At 39.4% G+C, this 19,123-nt stretch overlaps 1 protein-coding gene across 1 annotated transcript in view; it reads left to right on the forward strand.

Annotated features, from left to right (window-relative positions):
- Positions 1 to 19,123, forward strand: part of LOC131972160 (protein sidekick-1-like) — a 115,897-nt gene that overhangs the window by 21,855 nt on the left and 74,919 nt on the right. The window contains exon 4 of the mRNA XM_059333943.1: positions 15,354 to 15,487. Coding sequence (XP_059189926.1) covers positions 15,354 to 15,487 — 134 coding nt within the window. The remainder of the gene's footprint in view (positions 1 to 15,353; positions 15,488 to 19,123) is intronic.

Below are 19,123 nucleotides of genomic sequence, written 5' to 3' on the forward strand. Positions count from 1 at the left end.
AGAAGGTCACAAGTTTTTTTTCTCTCGCAGACAAATAAAGGCCAAATTTTAGCACTTCCTGCTCTCGGGAAATTACGCTCTCGCTTTCTGTGCTCCAACCTCTCTGCTCGTGTATTCACGTGGGAGTTTTGTGTTTATGACTCGGGGGCTTGTGTCACGAAATAAATGCATTCACAGTGCTAAAGGTGGTGACCCACTGTCCTCAGCTTTAGTTCAGACACTTAGCTATCCATCCTTATTGAAGGAAACTTGTTTCTCTCTCCCCTTCCCGATTTTCTAAGTGTTCACTGATAGGTCATGCTACAGCTTTCCTTTTCATAATTACACCTCGGGTCCAAAGAAAGATTATAGTGTTCCACAACCAATACATATTGACTCATACATGCACACAAACAAGTTCACTTTACTGGAACACACATGCTCTTAAATACTGTTCACAATCACGTAGGCCTCTTATCTCCTGCTGCTACGGAACCAGCATCCACAGCAATATTTACATCAACTGTCTATTTTGCGATTGCGTTTCGTTGGCTATTTTCTGGCTCCTAGCAAATCTGCTTTCACCAAAGTGGGTGGAGTTGAGCTGAGGTTGTGTTTATGCTAATCAGTTGGCACACTGCAATTGTGGTACCTTTTTAGCATGAAATTGAGCTTGAATGTCCGCCTTTTATTTCAAAAGCATGAGCAAAGAGGAATTTCTGTGGTATCATGTTAGTAGAGGGGAATATATGCATCTCTTGAAAATCACAAAAAACACTCTCATGTATGCTCTCTTTATGCCTCACTTTTCATTTCTCTCTCTTATATACATATTAAAGTGTGCATGAAAAGAAAAGCCTATACTGGGTGATCCCAGTGCACACATACACACACATACATACCGGTCTTTTATTTAAAGTCTTTTCAGTGAATGCCCTGAGTTTGTGTTTGGAAATGTTTGCCCAGTTCCAAATAAACAAACAGTCTCTGTCACACTGTCTGGCTTTGTAGAAGGAACAGGTCAGTGTGAGTGATGCATTCACTGACAATTTAGCTCTCTTTCTGCAGGCTTTGCACACACAAGAAGATCTATGAGAGCAAGTGTGAGTGTGCTTGTGTTTGTTACAGAATAATGTAGATTAAAATGTTTCCACCTGTAGGCGGAATCATTTTTTTGGCATTGTATTGATTTCCTATCACAATGGTGACAAGTGTATCAGTTAAAAACCCTTGTTTTATAGGAGATGCTGCAAGTGTGTGGTTGTGTCGGCGTTGATTATAAAGCAGGGGCATTTTGCTTGTTTACTCCATACTATTACTACTGACCTTTACAGTTACAGGAGGCAATTTGTCTACATTTAAATAGCAAGATGCGACTTTGTTTTTATAGATCACCAGTGTAACCCGCTGTACACATATTTACTTGCCTGATATCAGGCACAATTGGTCAATTTAAGGTTAGTACTAAATTGGGAATAGAGATGAAGCTATTTGAAGGCAACCAGCAATTAAACAATGCACATCATGAATCACAACAACCACTGTTTGTATATTCGCTAGTTGTATTAGGCCATTGTGTGCAATGTTAAAAATTAGCGATATGACTACTTTATGATTCTTGATGTTGTTGTTTTTTTCAAGAACATGGCAGTGATGGGATGTAACTAAGTACTGGACTTAAGTACAGCTTTAAGGTACTTTTACTTACTTGAGTATTTCCACATTTGTAACTTTATACTTCTACTTCATTACAATTTAAGGCCAAATATTGTACTTGACAGCAGTAAAACGCTTCTTACTGAAGAAATGCACCAACAATAATAATCTAATAATATGTTTTGAACATAGAAAGCAATCTATGTGGGGTCATTACTTACTTACTTAAGTAAATTTCGAACAAAATGTCACAGTGTGGTATTAGTACTTTTACTTAACGTAAGGGATCTGGATACTTCTTCCACCACTGGAACATGTCACTGGTCACTGTGACCTCACAAAACTTTGGCCACAGATCAAGAATTCATACACTAATGAAATATTCCTCATAAATGTCTAGCAAGATTGTTAAGACCCTTTACCTTATGTCTAGGGGAAAACATGGGTGTTATGAAGCACACAAAAAAAACGGTACTGTGAAAAAATGTACAGAAACTATTAACAAAGATAAACCAACTTACATCGTAGGAGTGGAAGCATAAAAACATCAGGGTCTTCAGGCCAAAATAATAAACAAAAATACATAATAACTTGTCAACTTGCCTACAGAATGAAACAAAAGAAAACATATCTGGGCTCTCTAAGTAGCCACAAAACAGGAGAAAAAGTAAAGCATTTCTTCTACAGAGAAGAAATGCTCTACAGAGAACTTCTACAAGTACAAATCTTCCCTAAAATGACTTACACTGACTGGATAACAAAGACAAGCAAGCCAAGACTGGCAAAGAGAGGGTAAACTGAGCTGTGTGTGGTGAGCAACTCTGGTTGAAGACGATGAAGAAAATTGAATAAAATAAATTATTTTCCCCTCATTAGCAGATAGTTCCTTAAGCAAACCTCACTTAAAACTAATTAATTAATATTTACTTAGATTGTTGTACTGTTTAGCTCGTGTGATTTCATTATTTCCAACACAACGCAAGGAAAAAAAGGCTGCTTTGCAAAATATCATAAAACTACACCAATGACAATGATAATCATAACATAAACACAAATTTAACCAGAAATGCAGCCTCATTAAAATAAGTCTGCAGGTATTTCTGATTTGTTAAAAAGCAGAAATTACAGTTATATTAAACTTTATTTGAATAGTACCTTTCATACAAGAAATGTAGCACAAATGTTTGCTCATCAGTAGACTAGAATGAATGTAAAAACTGGGATATAATGTTTGGAAAATAAGATACGAAATAAAATATAAAACACAATTGAAGCAGCATAGTTCCAAGCCTGCAACTGGCAGTAGATCCATGATAGTTTGGGCTGAGAAGTGTGTTCCATTTAATTCCCCCACACCTTCCTAAGCCACTTTTCCTCCTTTCTCCAAGTGGCTTCAATTGACTTATGCTGTTACGAAAAACCAGGGGCTGACGGTATTTGAACGAGGGGAAGTGGAAGTACTAATGAAACACAACACTGGCCATTATTCAGCACCATACCCCAGGAACAGAAGGGGTGATTGTGACCATATTTCACATTTGGTCAGATACTGAATTGGTGATACTAATCTTGGGTGCCCACCTTCAAACTCTGATGGTTGTAAATCACTTTTGGGCAGTCTGGAGGAAGATGAGCGTGAAGCAGCAATATCCATATTTGAAGCACTGGCTACTATCATGGCTGCATATGACTCGGGGGCAGACATGCATGTAAACTGCAAACCTGCAAGTTGGTCATTCTAGTTTATCTATAAATTGGGTTCCTAATTGAATTTCCTTAAAATGTACCATATCATAATATATGACGTCTAGAACTAGTCCAGGCAATCAACTCGAGGTCACCGCTAAACTCAAACGACTCACTTCTCTCACTGCAACATATATTCAACCATGTAACCTTGAACACTTATCACTGCTGTGAATAAGCTCCAACAAACCATGAAAGGACTTAGCAAATACTCCTTCACTCCTGACTGCAGATAGCTTCACACAGTGAATTCAGACTTGTGAAAGGAGAATACAAAATCATAGTGTCTAGAGTCACACTCTTTATTTCAGGTTCAAACAGTCACATGAACCAGAATTAGAAAATGACGGCTTATTTTCAAGTGTGAAGATTACCGGCTCTCTGTTCAGCTGGTCTCTTTAGCCGAGCAGCTGGGGGAGACGGTGTTTGAGGATAAGGTGTGTTTCTCCGGCAGAGAGAGAGAGGGAGATAGAGAGAGAGAGATAGAGAGAGAGAGAGGGAAAGGGAGAGAAAGAACGTGAGACGGAAAGACAGCGAGAGAAGTCACCGCCAGTTGTGTGGTTAATTGGAAGCAGACATAATTAGTGCTAATTAGGATAATAGCCATTCGTCTAGAGATCCATCCACCTAATGGGACTACAACAGTCACTCAGCTGCACACACACACACACACACACACACACACAGTCACATTGTTACCATTCATCCAGCTGCCTTGTTAGAGGAATGTGGTCTTGTACTGTAGATTTAATGCACGACCTGTGATGACAGATATCCATACCATAAAAAGTAAATGTTTTTTCTGTGTGCATTTACAGTGAATAATCTGCTGTATGTGTGCATGAATGACAAAGAGACAGACGGACATGAAGCAGAGGTAGAAAGGAAGTGAGTCATGGAGCTCCTGTAGCTGAACAAACAGCGAGTGGAGAGAAAAGTCTCCCTTCTCTGTTTACTCAGCATCTTGCCTCATCCCTCTCTCCTCTCCTCTCTTCCTGTCTCCACCTCACCCTTGCCCCGCTTTGCTTTCCTTTCCTGTACCGTTGCCTTTCCACTTCTCTCTGCCTGTCCCCCGGGCCATGCCAGGGGACATTAAACAAACGTAGTCTGTCCAGCAGCCCTCTCTAACTCTCTCACTCTCTCTCTCACTCTCGCATATACACACACACACCAATTACTTTCAGTCTGCAGGCCCTAGGCTGAGAGTGCACAGGCATACTTGACTAGGTGTGTGCCGGCATGCACGTCCTCTGTCTGTGTATATATGTGTGTGTGTGTGTGTGTGTGTGTTTTACAGAGGACTTATTGGCAGTGGCAACTGGCCAAGCTGGTGAGCGACCACAGAAAAGTCTCTCTTTCTGTGTCCGTTTGACCGTTTGAAGGAACTGTAAAGGTGATTGAGGAAGCAAGACCGCGATTTAGGCACTGCGTTAATTACAAGTCACAGAGCTGCAGAGTGTGTAGGGCAGAAGGTAGGGAAATGTTTTCTGAGTCAGTGAAGGGGCTGTTAAAATCTCTCTCAAACACATTAGTGTTCATTACTGTTGTAACCTCTACCATCTTTCTTTTTTTCTCTCTCTCTCTTTTTGCCTCTCTTTATTGGTCTCATGTGCAGTCACATATGCAGGCCGTATTTCTCAGAGTGGAAAAATCATTAAGATTTACCACGCAGAACTAAGACATTAACAGAGAATAACTTTAGATTTGGTGTTCAGTTATTAAATAAAGTGTGGACAGGAACAGAAATACAATTTTGACACGGGCGAGGGGTTGGGTTGCATATGCTATGACTAAAAATCTGGAGAAGCTTGTACTACCACCCAGAAATTGCTTGGGAATAAGTGTTTACTCCTCTGGCTAAGGCCTTATTAGTCATACCTGATTAAATTTTAAATACACACACATTAGGTTCTTGTTTGTGCCATTTTGGCAACAGTTTACCTCACTCAGGCAACCACAGATGCATGCGGCATACACTCACCACTTAACAGGGACACTAGTTGATTGGAAACACCAGCTGACACACAGTGGTAGGTTTCTGTGCTAACTGACAAACTGACAAAGCTGTTTGCTACTTGTCAAAACTAAAAATTAAAATCACCCATTATGTGGAAGTGCTATTTGATACTTTTGTCCTGTGTTTTCTGATCAACAGTCCAATAACTGTCCAAATACTTTAATTTACAGTTATATCAAACAGAAAAAAAGCTGGAAGCAGAGTAGGGATTGTTATTGATATGATTCTATTGATACCTATCCAGCTGTGGTGTCTTTCTCAATCAATTGCCTTATCAATTCCCGATCAGTTTTCTATGTGGAAAAAGTTGAGAAACTGGGTAGACCAAAAGTTTCTGGCAGTGTTAATCACAAGTTTTACGTCATTGTTTTGCCATTTGCAACTCAAGAAATCATGCTGGCATCAATAAAGTAAATTTGGAGGCCTATGATTCCAATGGACCAGACCATTTGGAACCACTTGTGAACTGAAAGTGGTTCTCGATTCCAATCCCTAAACCAGAGTGTGCACTTGTGTTGAAAAAACTGAAACCTATAACTTATTAAAATACTTCACTGAATAATCAATTATTGACTATTTGTTTCAGTTATTACATATGCGGGTGTAATGTTCAAGTGAATCTGGATTTCTTTTTGTATCAGCATGATAATGTACCTTGATTTTTCAGTAATATCATTGACTAGATTAGCAAAAAGTCATCCCAAGTGTCAGGCCGGGCTCAAGTCAGGACTCAGATGCACAGTTGAACTTAAAAGTTTCTTTATTCAAAGAATGCAGCAGGGTAAGTCCTCACAGAGTGAAAGAAAAGGGCGAACTCTGAGGGCTGACTCTGAGTACAAAACTAAACAAAGAAAAGTCACTCAAAATGAGGATGAACACTGAGGCCATGTTTTTACATAGCAGGGTATTTAGAGAAACCACCATTTCCCCCCCTTCGTTTTCAAAAAGTTGTCATTTACATCAACCTGCATAAATACGCCATCGATCGCCATTATAACTATGCCAAACCTATGGGCGGCAGTGTAGGGAGAAGGATAAAGCCATGCAAGCCAATCAGAATCCTCAGAATCAACAACAACGAATAACACGAGCAACTTCCTGTTCCTTTCAAAACAACAAATATGGCGCGAGGTTCGTTTGTGTGGACAGACAGCGGTGCATAGAATGAGCGTGACAACCTAAAACCCCGTTTCTCCCTGTTGACACGACAACACATAACCGTAGTTTTCCAAATTCTCCACTTTGCCTGGAGTTTTTAGAAATAATCGTTTTCTGTGATAAAAACAGGTTTTCGTGTAAAGGACTAAAGGGAGGAAAATAATAAAGAACACAAAATCACTCCAAAAGGAGGAAAAACAAAAACGGCTGACTCAAAAAGCTATGAAACTAAGAACTGCGCTTAACTAATAAATTACAAAGAAAAATCACTCTTGCGAGGAATCCAAAAGGGCGAAAAACAAGACAAGCTGTGGCTTTGGCAAGAAGGAGATAACTGGCTGGTATGGTGACGGGGTCAAACATACTGGACCAAGGCAAGGGAAAACACAGACTATTGGAACACATGGAGGGAAGGGAGCACCAGGTGAACACAGACTATTGGAACACATGGAGGGAAGGGAGCACCAGGTGAACACAATCGGTGATTAAGGGAGACAATCAGACAGATGACACAAGGGGAAGGACAACTGACCTGAAATGAGAGGAGAGTTACTATTTCAAAATAAAACAGGAAATAACAAGATCAGAACACAAAATAAAACACCACCTCACCGCGGTGTGACACCAAGCATTATTTTTTCATTGTTAAAATAATTCCCACTGATCGATTAATTGACTATTTGTTCCAGTTATTACATATATGGGTGTAATGTTAAAGTATTCATAGACCTTGTTAGGATGTCATGCACACTCTGGCCTGTAGGAAGTTGCATGTAGTTGTGATTGTAGGGCTCTGGATCTGCCTTTAATGAACATGAATGTTTCCCTGTTATCATTTTTAATGCAGTCCAAAAAAAATTGGCCTTGATTTAAATTAAGATAGACACGATCCAGGCCTTCTAAATAGTTGATGCACATTTTTAATGCATCGGCAGCCCGCTTCCATTATTTCTTCTCATTTGGTTCGGCTCCAACAGGCCTATTATAGAGATGCTGAGTTGTTCCGTGGATATTTTGTTTTTTTCCCTTTTGTTGATTACAAGATAAAAGGGCAGCAAACATTTTATGTTTTAAGTGACATTTTATGTTTGAGGGATTTTTTTAGAATGAGTCTGGAACGAGAAGAGCACTTAATGGGTTTTGCAGCAGGAATGCCAAAGACAGTCCAGCTGTGGGACTCTGCTATACCACCCTGCTGAGCAGCAACTACAGCAGTACAAAATGCAGTATGAGACACATAAGATAACAATACAATAGCATTAAAGTGCCACTTTTTACTTTTTTACCAAATACATATATCAGCATATTACATTGTTGAAAAACTGAAGTTTTTGAAACTGTTGCCAGTTTTTCTGAGGTGTTCACAAACATTATTGATGTAGACTGACTTTGATAGCATCAAAAACATTAATGACTCTGTTGTTGTCTGTTGTTAAGCCGCCTTTCAAAGATCTGTCAGTCAATTTCAAAAATAACAGCAGGTTTCAGTTGTGTGTTTTGTGGAGGGGCTTCCCCTTTGTTTACACTATAATCACACATTACTGCCTTACAGTACTGATGTGGAAGGAGAAAAACATCCCCCTGCCTCCTTTAGACTTGAGAAAAAATACTTTTAAAAAAGACTCTTGAGTCTTTCGAGTCTCACAAAAAAACAACCCCACTGTTGAAGCTGCAGAAATGACATCATAATTTGTCCAAACTATAAATATTAATTTAGCTTTTAGGCCTTTCCCTCACATTTGTAGCAATCTGAAAGTTAAACAAATGTATTTTTTAAAGATTATTTTTTGAGGCATTACGTTCTGACTGAGCAAGAGGATTAAAGAATGTTCAGCAAATATACTGTAAAACAAATCTTCAACCCCAGGCTGTGTTAACAATAGCTTCATTTAAAGTATGCATGGAAAATCACTAAAGCAGTCACTGTCAAGCTGCTGGCAGCAGAATGTCAAGAGCTTCTGGCAGCGGTCCAGTTCTAAGTCTTAACTCAGTTAGACTGTTTAATCCCATTACAAAAACACATCTATCATATTTTCTAAAACTACATGAAACTGGTGGAGGAAATTGGCAAAGTTAAGTTCTCTTCATTGTTTTTATTCTCTGCTCAGCACCAGAGTCAACCCTCTTTTTTATTTCACTCTGTGCTGTTACATTACAGAAGTGCACAAAACTTATATCATCTAAGACCGCCACCTTCTGCTTGAGCCCAATTCACCCCAAAGAACCACAACAGGAACTGGCAGTCAGGTACTGCCATTGGCCATTAAACGGCAAAGTTAAAAGTGTGTGCTTTGAAATTGGTAAAAAAACAAAAACAAAAAAACAACCTACCGGGTTTGTGTTTGTGCAGAAATGGAATTCTTGATGGATGACTTGCACATGTATCTTCGTGGAGTCCAACAAAGTTACCAAGAAGTTTTCTTTTTTCCAGAATTTAAAGGTTAACAGCAACCCACAAATTAATTTTTATCCCCACGACGACTCTGTGAATTAAGCGGGCAAAAAAAAGCCCCAAAATAATTTTGGATCCTGAAGATGGTAGCAATAATGCGAGAAATAACTCAGAATTGCCAAGATTAAAGTCGTAAATTTATGAGAAAATAATTCTGTATTTATAAAGCCACAGAGTTGCAGGAAGAAACTCTAATATCAGAGATTAAAGTTGTAAATTCCAAAGAAAAAAGTCACAATTTTACAAGAAAAAATCAAATGGGATCTGTGGAACAGCAGGACAAGATATGAAGAATCATCAAATTAATCATCTCTCAAAGCATGGAGCCTCGGAGAGCGCAGCAACTCAGGCACCAGCAGTTCAGAGTCCGGACACACTTTTGGTAATATGATAAATCTGTGCTAAAATCTCCAGTAGTCCTATTTGAAGTGTAGTTTAATTAGGTCATCCCCTGCCAACATAATACACAGCAAGCAAGCAAGCATATCCAAGCTTTTTGCTCATAAATTGAAGACAGAAGTTGAAAAGAAAATTCTCTGAATATCGTTTCCCTCCTCCGGATCTGTAATTACATTTGTTTTTTAAATCTTCAATGGCTCTAATAATTCGTTGTAGTAAATCAGTCAAATTAAAAGAACAAAAAAAAAGAATAATTTAACTAATAATGATGACTTGTTGCAGTAATGCTTATACAGCAATCGCTGGCTTCACTGTGTGTGTCTTTTTATGGCAGCTTTTGTTTGCCGTTGTGCGGACAAAGAAAAACACAGGCCAAACCAAAAAGCTATCATAGCACAAATTGATGAATATCGTACAGAAGCTTTCCCCCTCCTATCCACATTCAAAACAATGCACTCCCTGCAGCAGAGTTTTATAGTTACCAATTACTTTGGGATGGAGGACACTGCACCACAACTCACGCTGACAGGCAATTCTGAGAGCAGGAATGCTTAAAAAATTTGAATACCTCAACACGGTGTAAAGTTTGTAATAGCAAAATCCTAACTTTAAGCAGGATTTATACAGCTGCACACGCACATAATGCAACATTCAGCAGGTATGAACCTGTGTACGTTAACTGTCAATCAGTCCGACAGAGTGTGTATTCAGTTATTCACTGACTTGAACCCCAAAGTAAACATCCGGTTGAATCGGCTGCAAGAAATAGTGAATGATCCTATCTGTGTGAGTGCCTGTGTGAGAAGGTGTGTCTATGTATGCAGTGTAATATGTTGGTGGCTGGCTGGCAATTGCATTGGAGACGAAGCTGCCAAAACGCCTGCTCTGCTGTCTGGACTGGGTTTACAGTGGAGTATCTCTCCTCCTGCTCTGTCGCCTCACTTCTCCACCCGGAGCCTCAGTATGTCAGATGCAGTGTTGTTTAAGAAGGTGGCTCGCTGCCTATCAGAGACAGAGTGGGAGGGCAGATAGGGCCGAGGTGGGCCCTGTTGGCAGGAGAGACAGTCCCCAGACCAGACACACACACACACTCTTAGATGCACTTAGATGTAAGAGAAAACACACTCATTCATGCACGGACTCGCTCCCTCATCCTCTGGCCTGCAACATGTGTGTGCTAATTAGCTCTTGGCACACTTGTTTGTGTGTGTGTATGTGTTTGTGAGTGTTTTCAGTAGTCAGCCCTGCAGTGTGGACACCCAAGAGTGTTTATTAAATGAGTCTTGGGGCCAGACACTTAATGAAAGACCAATCTGACTTGGTGCTTTGGTTCAAAAGAGTCAGAGGGGGGAGGAGAGGGGAGGTGAGACAGGACAGTTGTATGGAGTCAGAGGGGAGGAGTGTGATAGAGAGACAGCTAGAGAGAGAAAAAAAACCCAAAGAAAATTGGATGAAACCAAGAAAGAAATGTGCAGATTGTAATCTGAAGGAGAATGGAAAATGGCATATGAGAGAAAGAGTCAGAGAGGCTGTGTTTTATTATTTGAGCTGGGATGAGGGATACAGGGAGGAATGCAGACGGATGGGGGAATAGGATGTAGTTGATTACTGTATTTTAATTTCCCTCTTCTGCCTGGGGATACACACACACACACACACACACACACACGCACACACACACACACACACACACATAAGCATGCAGAGTCATGCGCTGTTCTACAATTGAGTTTGTCTTTAATTAAAAGCCAGAACAATTTTGTCCAGTTTAATTAAATGTAGAACTTAAAGAGAGCAGAAAGTTGCATGTTGAATTTATGTCATATTTAATCTAAACTACATCGCTATTCAGTCAGAATGAAAAGGCGAACGAAAGCAGTTCATATGCACGTCTATCTGTATGCCTGCGTATGTGTCTGACTACACTGTAACTCTTTGGATGAGCTTGTATAACCACCCTGCAGCTACTCAGAACAAATAGGGACCTTTTATTATTTTTTTGAAGGGAAATCCAGGTGAATTTGGGTCCTCTAATCTCTGTTTCCTGCCTTCTTATTGCCACATTTCATTTCTCTCCCTGTGTTGCTTTTTCAATATGAAAGTTCAATGGGAAGATTTTACGGGGAAATCAAGCCCGAGACCTCCCAATTTGGAGCAAATGAAAGCGTGAAGCAAATCGATGTAGCCATCAGCCAGTGTCATCACAGTAATTTCACATGTAAATAGTATGTGTAAATGGGATATGCAAATGAGGAAAAATACTACACGAACAAAGACTTTTAACTTGACAAATGCTCAGATGTTAATACGCTATCTTAATTGGTCTTACTGCGTTCTCACACCCGCCCACTGAGCGCCTTTGACTTTGGCTGTTAATAACTTGGTGGATTTAGATTCCCTGGAACCTCCCAGGCTCTTCCCTCCCTCAGACACTATAGGCAAGCAGAAGCGTGCCTTCACTGTCTATTAATCAGCATGTGCTGGGTAAAACAGTAGTGATAAAATGGGCTGGTCAGTGCAGTTAATGAGCTTAACAGCCATAAATTGCATTACAGACCTCGGTGGGGATGCAGAATCTATCCTCACTGTGGAACAAGTCGAAGAGAACAGGAGAATGGTTTGGTTAAAGCCTCTATTCCAGGCAGTGATACACAGCTGAGTGCACACACACACACACACACACATACATGCACACACACACATGCAAGGCAACATACAGTCACACAAATAGAGTGTCAGTGTTGTGGTTGAGGCTCCAGCTCTTGTGGATGTTCTCTTGGGAAATCACACCGAATAAAATTAGACCTGAAGAATTCTGTCTGTACGTGAGTGTGTGTTTGTGTGAGTGTGTGTCAGGCAGCCCCACGTTCTCTCCTCTCCTGTCTTCAATCAATACGTAGTTCAATCACTAGTTCCTATCTTCATGTGATGCACATATAAACACCTCCACGTATGTATACTGTAGAGGAATATCATGATCTCATGTTAACGGGTGCACAACATAATCATCTCCAAGCTGTGAATGAGAGTAGACCATATTCAATTTGGTCCGACCGACATGCTGCTGATAACACTGCAGCGCCACCTAGATGCATTAGCGGCCTCAGTTATGTTTCCCCTGAATGACATGCAAGAACTGAGAATTCACCCACTGTTTAAAACGTTTTATTCTAGTCTGTCTGGCTCCGTCCATCTCTTTACTGACCCACTGTATGTGCTTGTCAGTTATGAGAGCGTGCTGTGTGTGCGTGTCAGGAATGAGAAGAAGATCAGTTAAACTTGTGTTTACAACATGGGTTACCACACTACCACACAGTCTATAGATGCTACTGTTGTGGCTGTAAAATGTTTTGAATGTTTGTTTTTTTTTTGCAGAAAATGCAAGTTGAAGTCATGGAGAAGCCACCCAGTGTTTCAAATAACATTTGCACGAAAAAAATTTCAGTATCAAAATTTGATCAGTTCAGTCCGATAATTTTTTGGAAAGTGTTGAAGAACTGCAGGAGTCTGTTCTTCCTTTTTGGTTTTACTAGTTTGAGCCGTTTGAACCTGCAACCTGTTGTTTGTCCCCTGTCTCTCAAATGCCTTTCACTGAAGCAGTAAAATAGGAAATAAAACAGCACTTATCTTACATACCTTATAGAGTTGGGAATCAGCAGAGGCCCCACGATACAGTTTTTATCCTGATACTTGAGTCACAATACAATATTATTGCGATTTTAAGCAATTTGCAATATGCTGAATATTGCGATTTAACTGTTTAACTGCATTTCGTGTCCACAAAATTAAATTCAATCAAGAATTGTTTTGTCAAATAAGAGAAAATTCTCAGTCTATTCATCTGACTTCAGTCTTTTTATTTCTCCACAATGAGAGTCAAACCAACAGACTGACCAACAAAGTATTCAGTCAAACTGAACTCAACTGATATCAAACATGTATGGACGACAACAACTGCAGCATTTTATCAAACTTTCCTCAACTTTAAGCTTCACTGCTCTGAATTTTTTTGAATGAAACATAAAAAAGCCTAATTTTGCAGTGTTATTTCGACAACTTTCCGACACGATATCCTGACGCACATGGTACATATAGGTTATTTAGATCTGTTCGTTTCAAAAACAGCAAAAGTACTGGCGGGCCGTCGGAATGCCAAATATCGATACTTGGCGGCCATGAATTGATATAATATTGCCACTCAAAATATCGCAATACTACGCTGTATCGACTTTTTCCCCCACCTCTAATACTCTACTTGAGATGGCTGTGGTTCAGATGGAAGGCTTGTCATTCGGTCTACATATCGAAGTATCCTTGGGTTCAGGATACTCAACCACGAGCCTCGACCACCGGTGTATGAATGGGTGAATGACAAAAGCACCATAAGTGCAATCCATTAACCATTAACATTCTTACTCATTCTTACTTATTGAAACCAAATGAAAAGAGGTTCTTTCAAAAAGACAGAATATAGAAAAATAAAAATAAAAACAGCTTTGTTCTACCAGATGCTTCAGGTTACCACTGCCTAATTGATATCTAAGCAGCATATGAGATGGCAGCTATGACTCAGAATCTATTGATAATCAAAAAGCAGCAGGTCGTTATGACCCTTTGGCAAACTTTAATTTAAACTTTCAAAGCTTTAAAGTTTTGGCAACAACAGTAAAGCTCCATTTCCATTGGTGCTCAGTATGATGACGGTGCACGTGGTATAGTGTCGAATTAGGTCGGCATAAGTGGCATGTGCTATTTTGTGCGCCGAATTACAACGGAGCAGAAACCACGCTTAACTGGCTCTGTGCTGATCTAGTTTTGGAGTCCTCACAGTAATTTATTGCTGGCAATAAAACACTGCTAAACAATGCTCACAAAAATACACACATCTGACAAACACACACACTCTCAGATGTTTTGTTCAAAATGACGTCTCTCCATATCTAAGCACTCTCCTATTCCAAATAAAAAGGTGTTTAGATATGCAGTATTCAGGATCATGCACATTGCATATCTTTTGTTCTATTATTTTTTTATTTATGTAGCCTCAAATCACAAGTTTGTCTTGCAGGGTTTTACAATACTAACACAGAACACAGTGTGTAGCTGTGTTGCGGGGGCACAGAATCAGACTGAGTCTATAAGGATAAAAGACAGTCATCTCACTTTAATGTGCTTTATTCTCCCTTTGGTCATATTGATTTTATTTCAGTGTCAGCTCTCAGGTTAGAATATTGGGAGATTTACATTCACTGACATGCTGAAAACACAAGTAGCATCACTAAAAACATCAACCTGCGCTTCCTGCCTGGCGGCATCTGCTCACAGACACACAAGTTCAAACACATGAAAATCTGAGCTGTACGAATATATTTTTTTACCTCTCCTCGGCTCCCTATCCTCTCCCACACCGTCTCCCAAAATCTACTCTTCCTATTATGCTCCCCTGAAAAGCGAAAGCAACACAAAGTCTGTTTGTAAGTGATTGTTTCTTATCTCTGTGTGCTCATGTGAGAACACTGTTAGATCTTGTGTGTTTGTGAGTGTGTGTGCCTGTGTTTATTGTATGTTTGTGCTGTATTGATTGCTGCTTGTACTTGGGGAAATGAGGATGGATCAGTGTAAAGAAGGAAGAACAGAAGACAATACACAAACGAGAATGGCCAAAAGAATGAAAGAGCCACAAAATGAGCCACATATCAATCTGAGACAGGAGGAGAGATTTATTTAAGCTCTCTGAATCCTCTTTCCTTTCTGATGAATGTATTCAATGTTTCCTTCCCCCCTGATGAATTCTAAATGATCCATGTACCAAATACTCTCCTCTTGTCAGAGTCTTAGTATGAGCAGTGTTCTGAGACGGAGCGAGGCTAGAAGGAGGCACATTTTGCCTTGGGGTTGTTGGTATTGTCTTTTCTAATCCCTCGTTGTTTCATTTGTGCCCTACAGTGCAATCACTTTGGACAATCAGCTGGTCGTTTTGGCGACCACTGCGGTGGACGCTGGACGTTACCATGTGGAGGCCGTGAACGAGATGACAGGAGAGAATGTGACAAGTCCTGCTGTCTACTTGAGCATCTCAGGTAAAAGAAAACAACCCACAAATAAAACATTCTGGGGAGAATTCACAAAGAATGGATGGCAGCCACTGATAGCACCATGAATTTTTCATCGCTTGCAACCACTATCTGCCCCATCATAAGGTCAGATACACTAAAGATATAGCACTAATGACGACGCAAACGTGCCCATAAAGCTTGAAGCTGGGTGCATTTTGCCTCCTTTTTACATATGATTGCAATTATCCAAGTGAGTAAATATGTGCAAGTTTAAAGTGTTGTGAGAGATGAAGCACTGATTAACTCACAATCGGGATAGGCTTGTGGTGTTTTTGTTTTCATAAACTGGGCTCAGCACATCTAACCGCAAAGACAGTAAGCGAGTCTTTCAGAGAAGAGAGAGACAGCGGTTCTTTATTGATCATTTAAATCTCCATGGTCAGACCAGCCAAATCGGTCAGGACCTATTATGAATTAATCTTCTGTGTTCGTATACACTTCCAAAAAATAACACACACAGTCCACTTTCACACAATGAGCGTATGTGAGCGCACCAGCCATGGGCATCACCAGATTCAGACCAACCTAAACGACAGAAGAGGTCACATGTCAGTACCACCCATTACGCTACGTTTGTACATATCGCTGCTCACGTTTTGCGGCTCGCGTGTTGCAGCTCGCAGTATCGGCGCATTCTATAGATACCCATATGGTTTGCGGTCGGAAAAAAGGCTGCAGTTTCTGTGATTTTATGTTATAAAACCACTGACCTAGGTTTAGGGCAAAATACTTCCTGATAAGACGTTATACAAGACAGTTTAAACATTAAAAAAATGTACGTAAATGCCAGAAGTGAAATAGTTACAAGGGTCACGTGACTACCGCAAGTTACGTAAAAAACGTGATTCACATAAATTACGCAAACAAGGTAACTTAAGTTAAAATTGTTTACTTGATTTCACACCTTATATTCATCCTTATAAATGCACTTTACTACACCAGGCGCAGTAATGTGCTGCCCACTGCTCCTTGCATGGTGTGTTCACGTAAAAAAGGATGGGTTAAATGCAGAGGTTGAATTTCACCATTGTGGTATTAATAAAGTCAGTAATAAAGTAATTCATCTTAATCTTTATGTCCTACCAGCTCTCTGACAACGATAATAATTTCACTCCAACTGCATGTGGCTTGTAGCGCTGGTGTTTGTGAATTAGACTTTTGCAACGAGGCTAATTTGCATAGAAAGGGGCCAATTTTGCACCGAATGTTTGCATATTATTACCTTATTTAAATATGTCCAAATTAACCAAAGCCTGAGACGCAATATACTTGGCAGTGCAGTTTGGGGTGCAATTCACCCTTTGCGGTTGCTTTGAGAATTACACAGTTTAATTTAGCCTTATTTGCAAATGTTTAGCAGCCGCAAAAGCCTCGCAATCCGTTTGTGAATTTTTGAAGGTTTGGGTGTAATATCAAACAACAACGCTGCTGATTAACACGGTGCACGTTCAGCAAGTCACAGCCAGCAAGTGAAACCATGCAGCATATTAAAATCTCACAAAGAAGCTTAATTCATTCCATAATCGAATGTGACTGATTGTGGATTAGGAGATATTCAGGATCTCTGAGAAATTGCTACTTCCTCATTATTTGACTTTGTTTCACCTTTTGCTGAGCTTGATTGGGTTCTCTGTGGTATAACTAGGGGTTTGGAACTGATGGCATTTTAATGAATTAGAATCCAGTTTGCTTAAAAAAATAACTTGAAGATTGAGTTGAAATCTGCACTATTTGTTGGCTCAGAAGGCAGAAAGCAGTTTGAGTGGCGGCTTAATTACTGTTGACAACCCGTACAGTAGATACAGCCAGAAAAGAAGATGACACATTAGTTGTAATTAACTTCATTTTGTACACATTATTATTTTTATTTATTTATTTATTTATTTTTATAAACTAGTTGATCCAAAGTCTTTCATTAAGGTTCATTAAGCTTAGAAGGTCATATTACTGATATCTTATGAATAGAAGTTTAACTGAACAACTGAAATTGACGTGTCATCGGAAAAAACTTACCATTAAGTCTTCTTGAACCACTGTTTACCTCTGTCCAGTCATGATCCTAGTTTGTTTGTTTTTTATTTCCCACAAATCATCTTTGGCTGAGAACAGACGCTGAACTGGAGAGCCAAGTTTTATTTTGGCTCTTTAAGTCATTTTCAACTAAAACGATTTTACTGACTGATTTATGAAGTGATGCTTGACATTTGTTACATCAAGTGAAAATAAATGGCCTTCTGACCTGAATGTTTCGCAGACTGAGATTCATTAAGGTTGCAAAGAGACAAGACATTCAACAAAAATCAATAAAGTTACCCTTTGATCTTTGATACTGATACTATTTGATACCAATCTGGATTCAAATTGGACCATCTGTTAAAATGCAACTTTAATTATCGCCGCACTATTTCTTGAAATTCACAGCCCTTATGATGAAATGTGTAAGTTCAGCAGTATCAGCCGATACCAATCGCAGATCACAAGGTCTGTTTGAAGCCTTCTGTTTATTGTGTAGCATTATTTATTTATCGGCAGTATTACTGGCAAAATAGAAATCTGCCTCGTCTGTTCCCATTTATATTAAATAATTAATTTCGATGTGCTAGTGATGGTAAAATAATAACTAGGAAATGGCCTAATGAAATTAAATAAAAATGAATAAATAAATAAAATAAAGTGAAATATTCACACCCTTTGTCCTTAGATCATTATTATGTGTAGCATTTTAACAAATTATGATAACCATGATTTAAACAAATATTCCAAATAAAAATTAAATGAATATAATCTGAGGTGAATGTATTATTATTCATCTGTACATTGTAAACATTGAATCTTAAATCTTTAAAAAAAAAAAAAAACTAAGATTATGTCATCTGACCTTCCCGGTGCTCTTTCAGGTATTTAATCTTACAATCTTTCCTTTGGAGCCAAACTTGCAAATTGCACGTTTATTGTCATTTTCTTGTGTAGCTATTTTTTCAGCGTGTAAAGAAACATTCACTGGCTGATTGAACGGACCACACTCGCTATTTGTTACAGTCTTGGTATTTAAAAAATGTAAAATCATAGTTTTTCATTGGCTGTTGGTATGACTTTGTGTTAAATTTAAAAGTTGAATCATGCAGTCGGCCTGTTAATTAAAAAAACCCTGAATAATTAATTGTTTTTGGCTGTTAGTGAATGGCATGCGGCTTTTTGTTCATTTTCGGACAAACAAGCCACACTCACAAGAAGTGATTAGTTTTTTAATTTTTTGCTTCTCCCTCTGTGTTCCTGCCTCTGTCAAGGCCTTTATCGCTAAATCACTTTATACCCTTCTCTCTGTATCGCTTCTCCTTGGAGGGCACAGGATAGACTCTACTGTCTAACAGTCCTTCAGCTGAAGTGTTCACTATGGTTAAATGAGAGGAGGAGGAGGAGGGAGGGAGGGAGAGAGAGAGCACTCTGTCCCTTGTGGCTGTATAGAGTTTTAATTAGATTCTCTTTACAGGGTTGTATCCTTTGGCATCCTTTGTCACAAACGCACACACACTGGCACACACACACAATCACATAAATATACGGGCAGTACCTTGTTACAGCTGTCAGAGTGGAGTACTC

This window comes from Centropristis striata, chromosome 1 (genome assembly GCF_030273125.1).
Source record: "Centropristis striata isolate RG_2023a ecotype Rhode Island chromosome 1, C.striata_1.0, whole genome shotgun sequence".
In the NCBI taxonomy this organism is placed as follows: Eukaryota; Metazoa; Chordata; class Actinopteri; order Perciformes; family Serranidae; genus Centropristis; species Centropristis striata.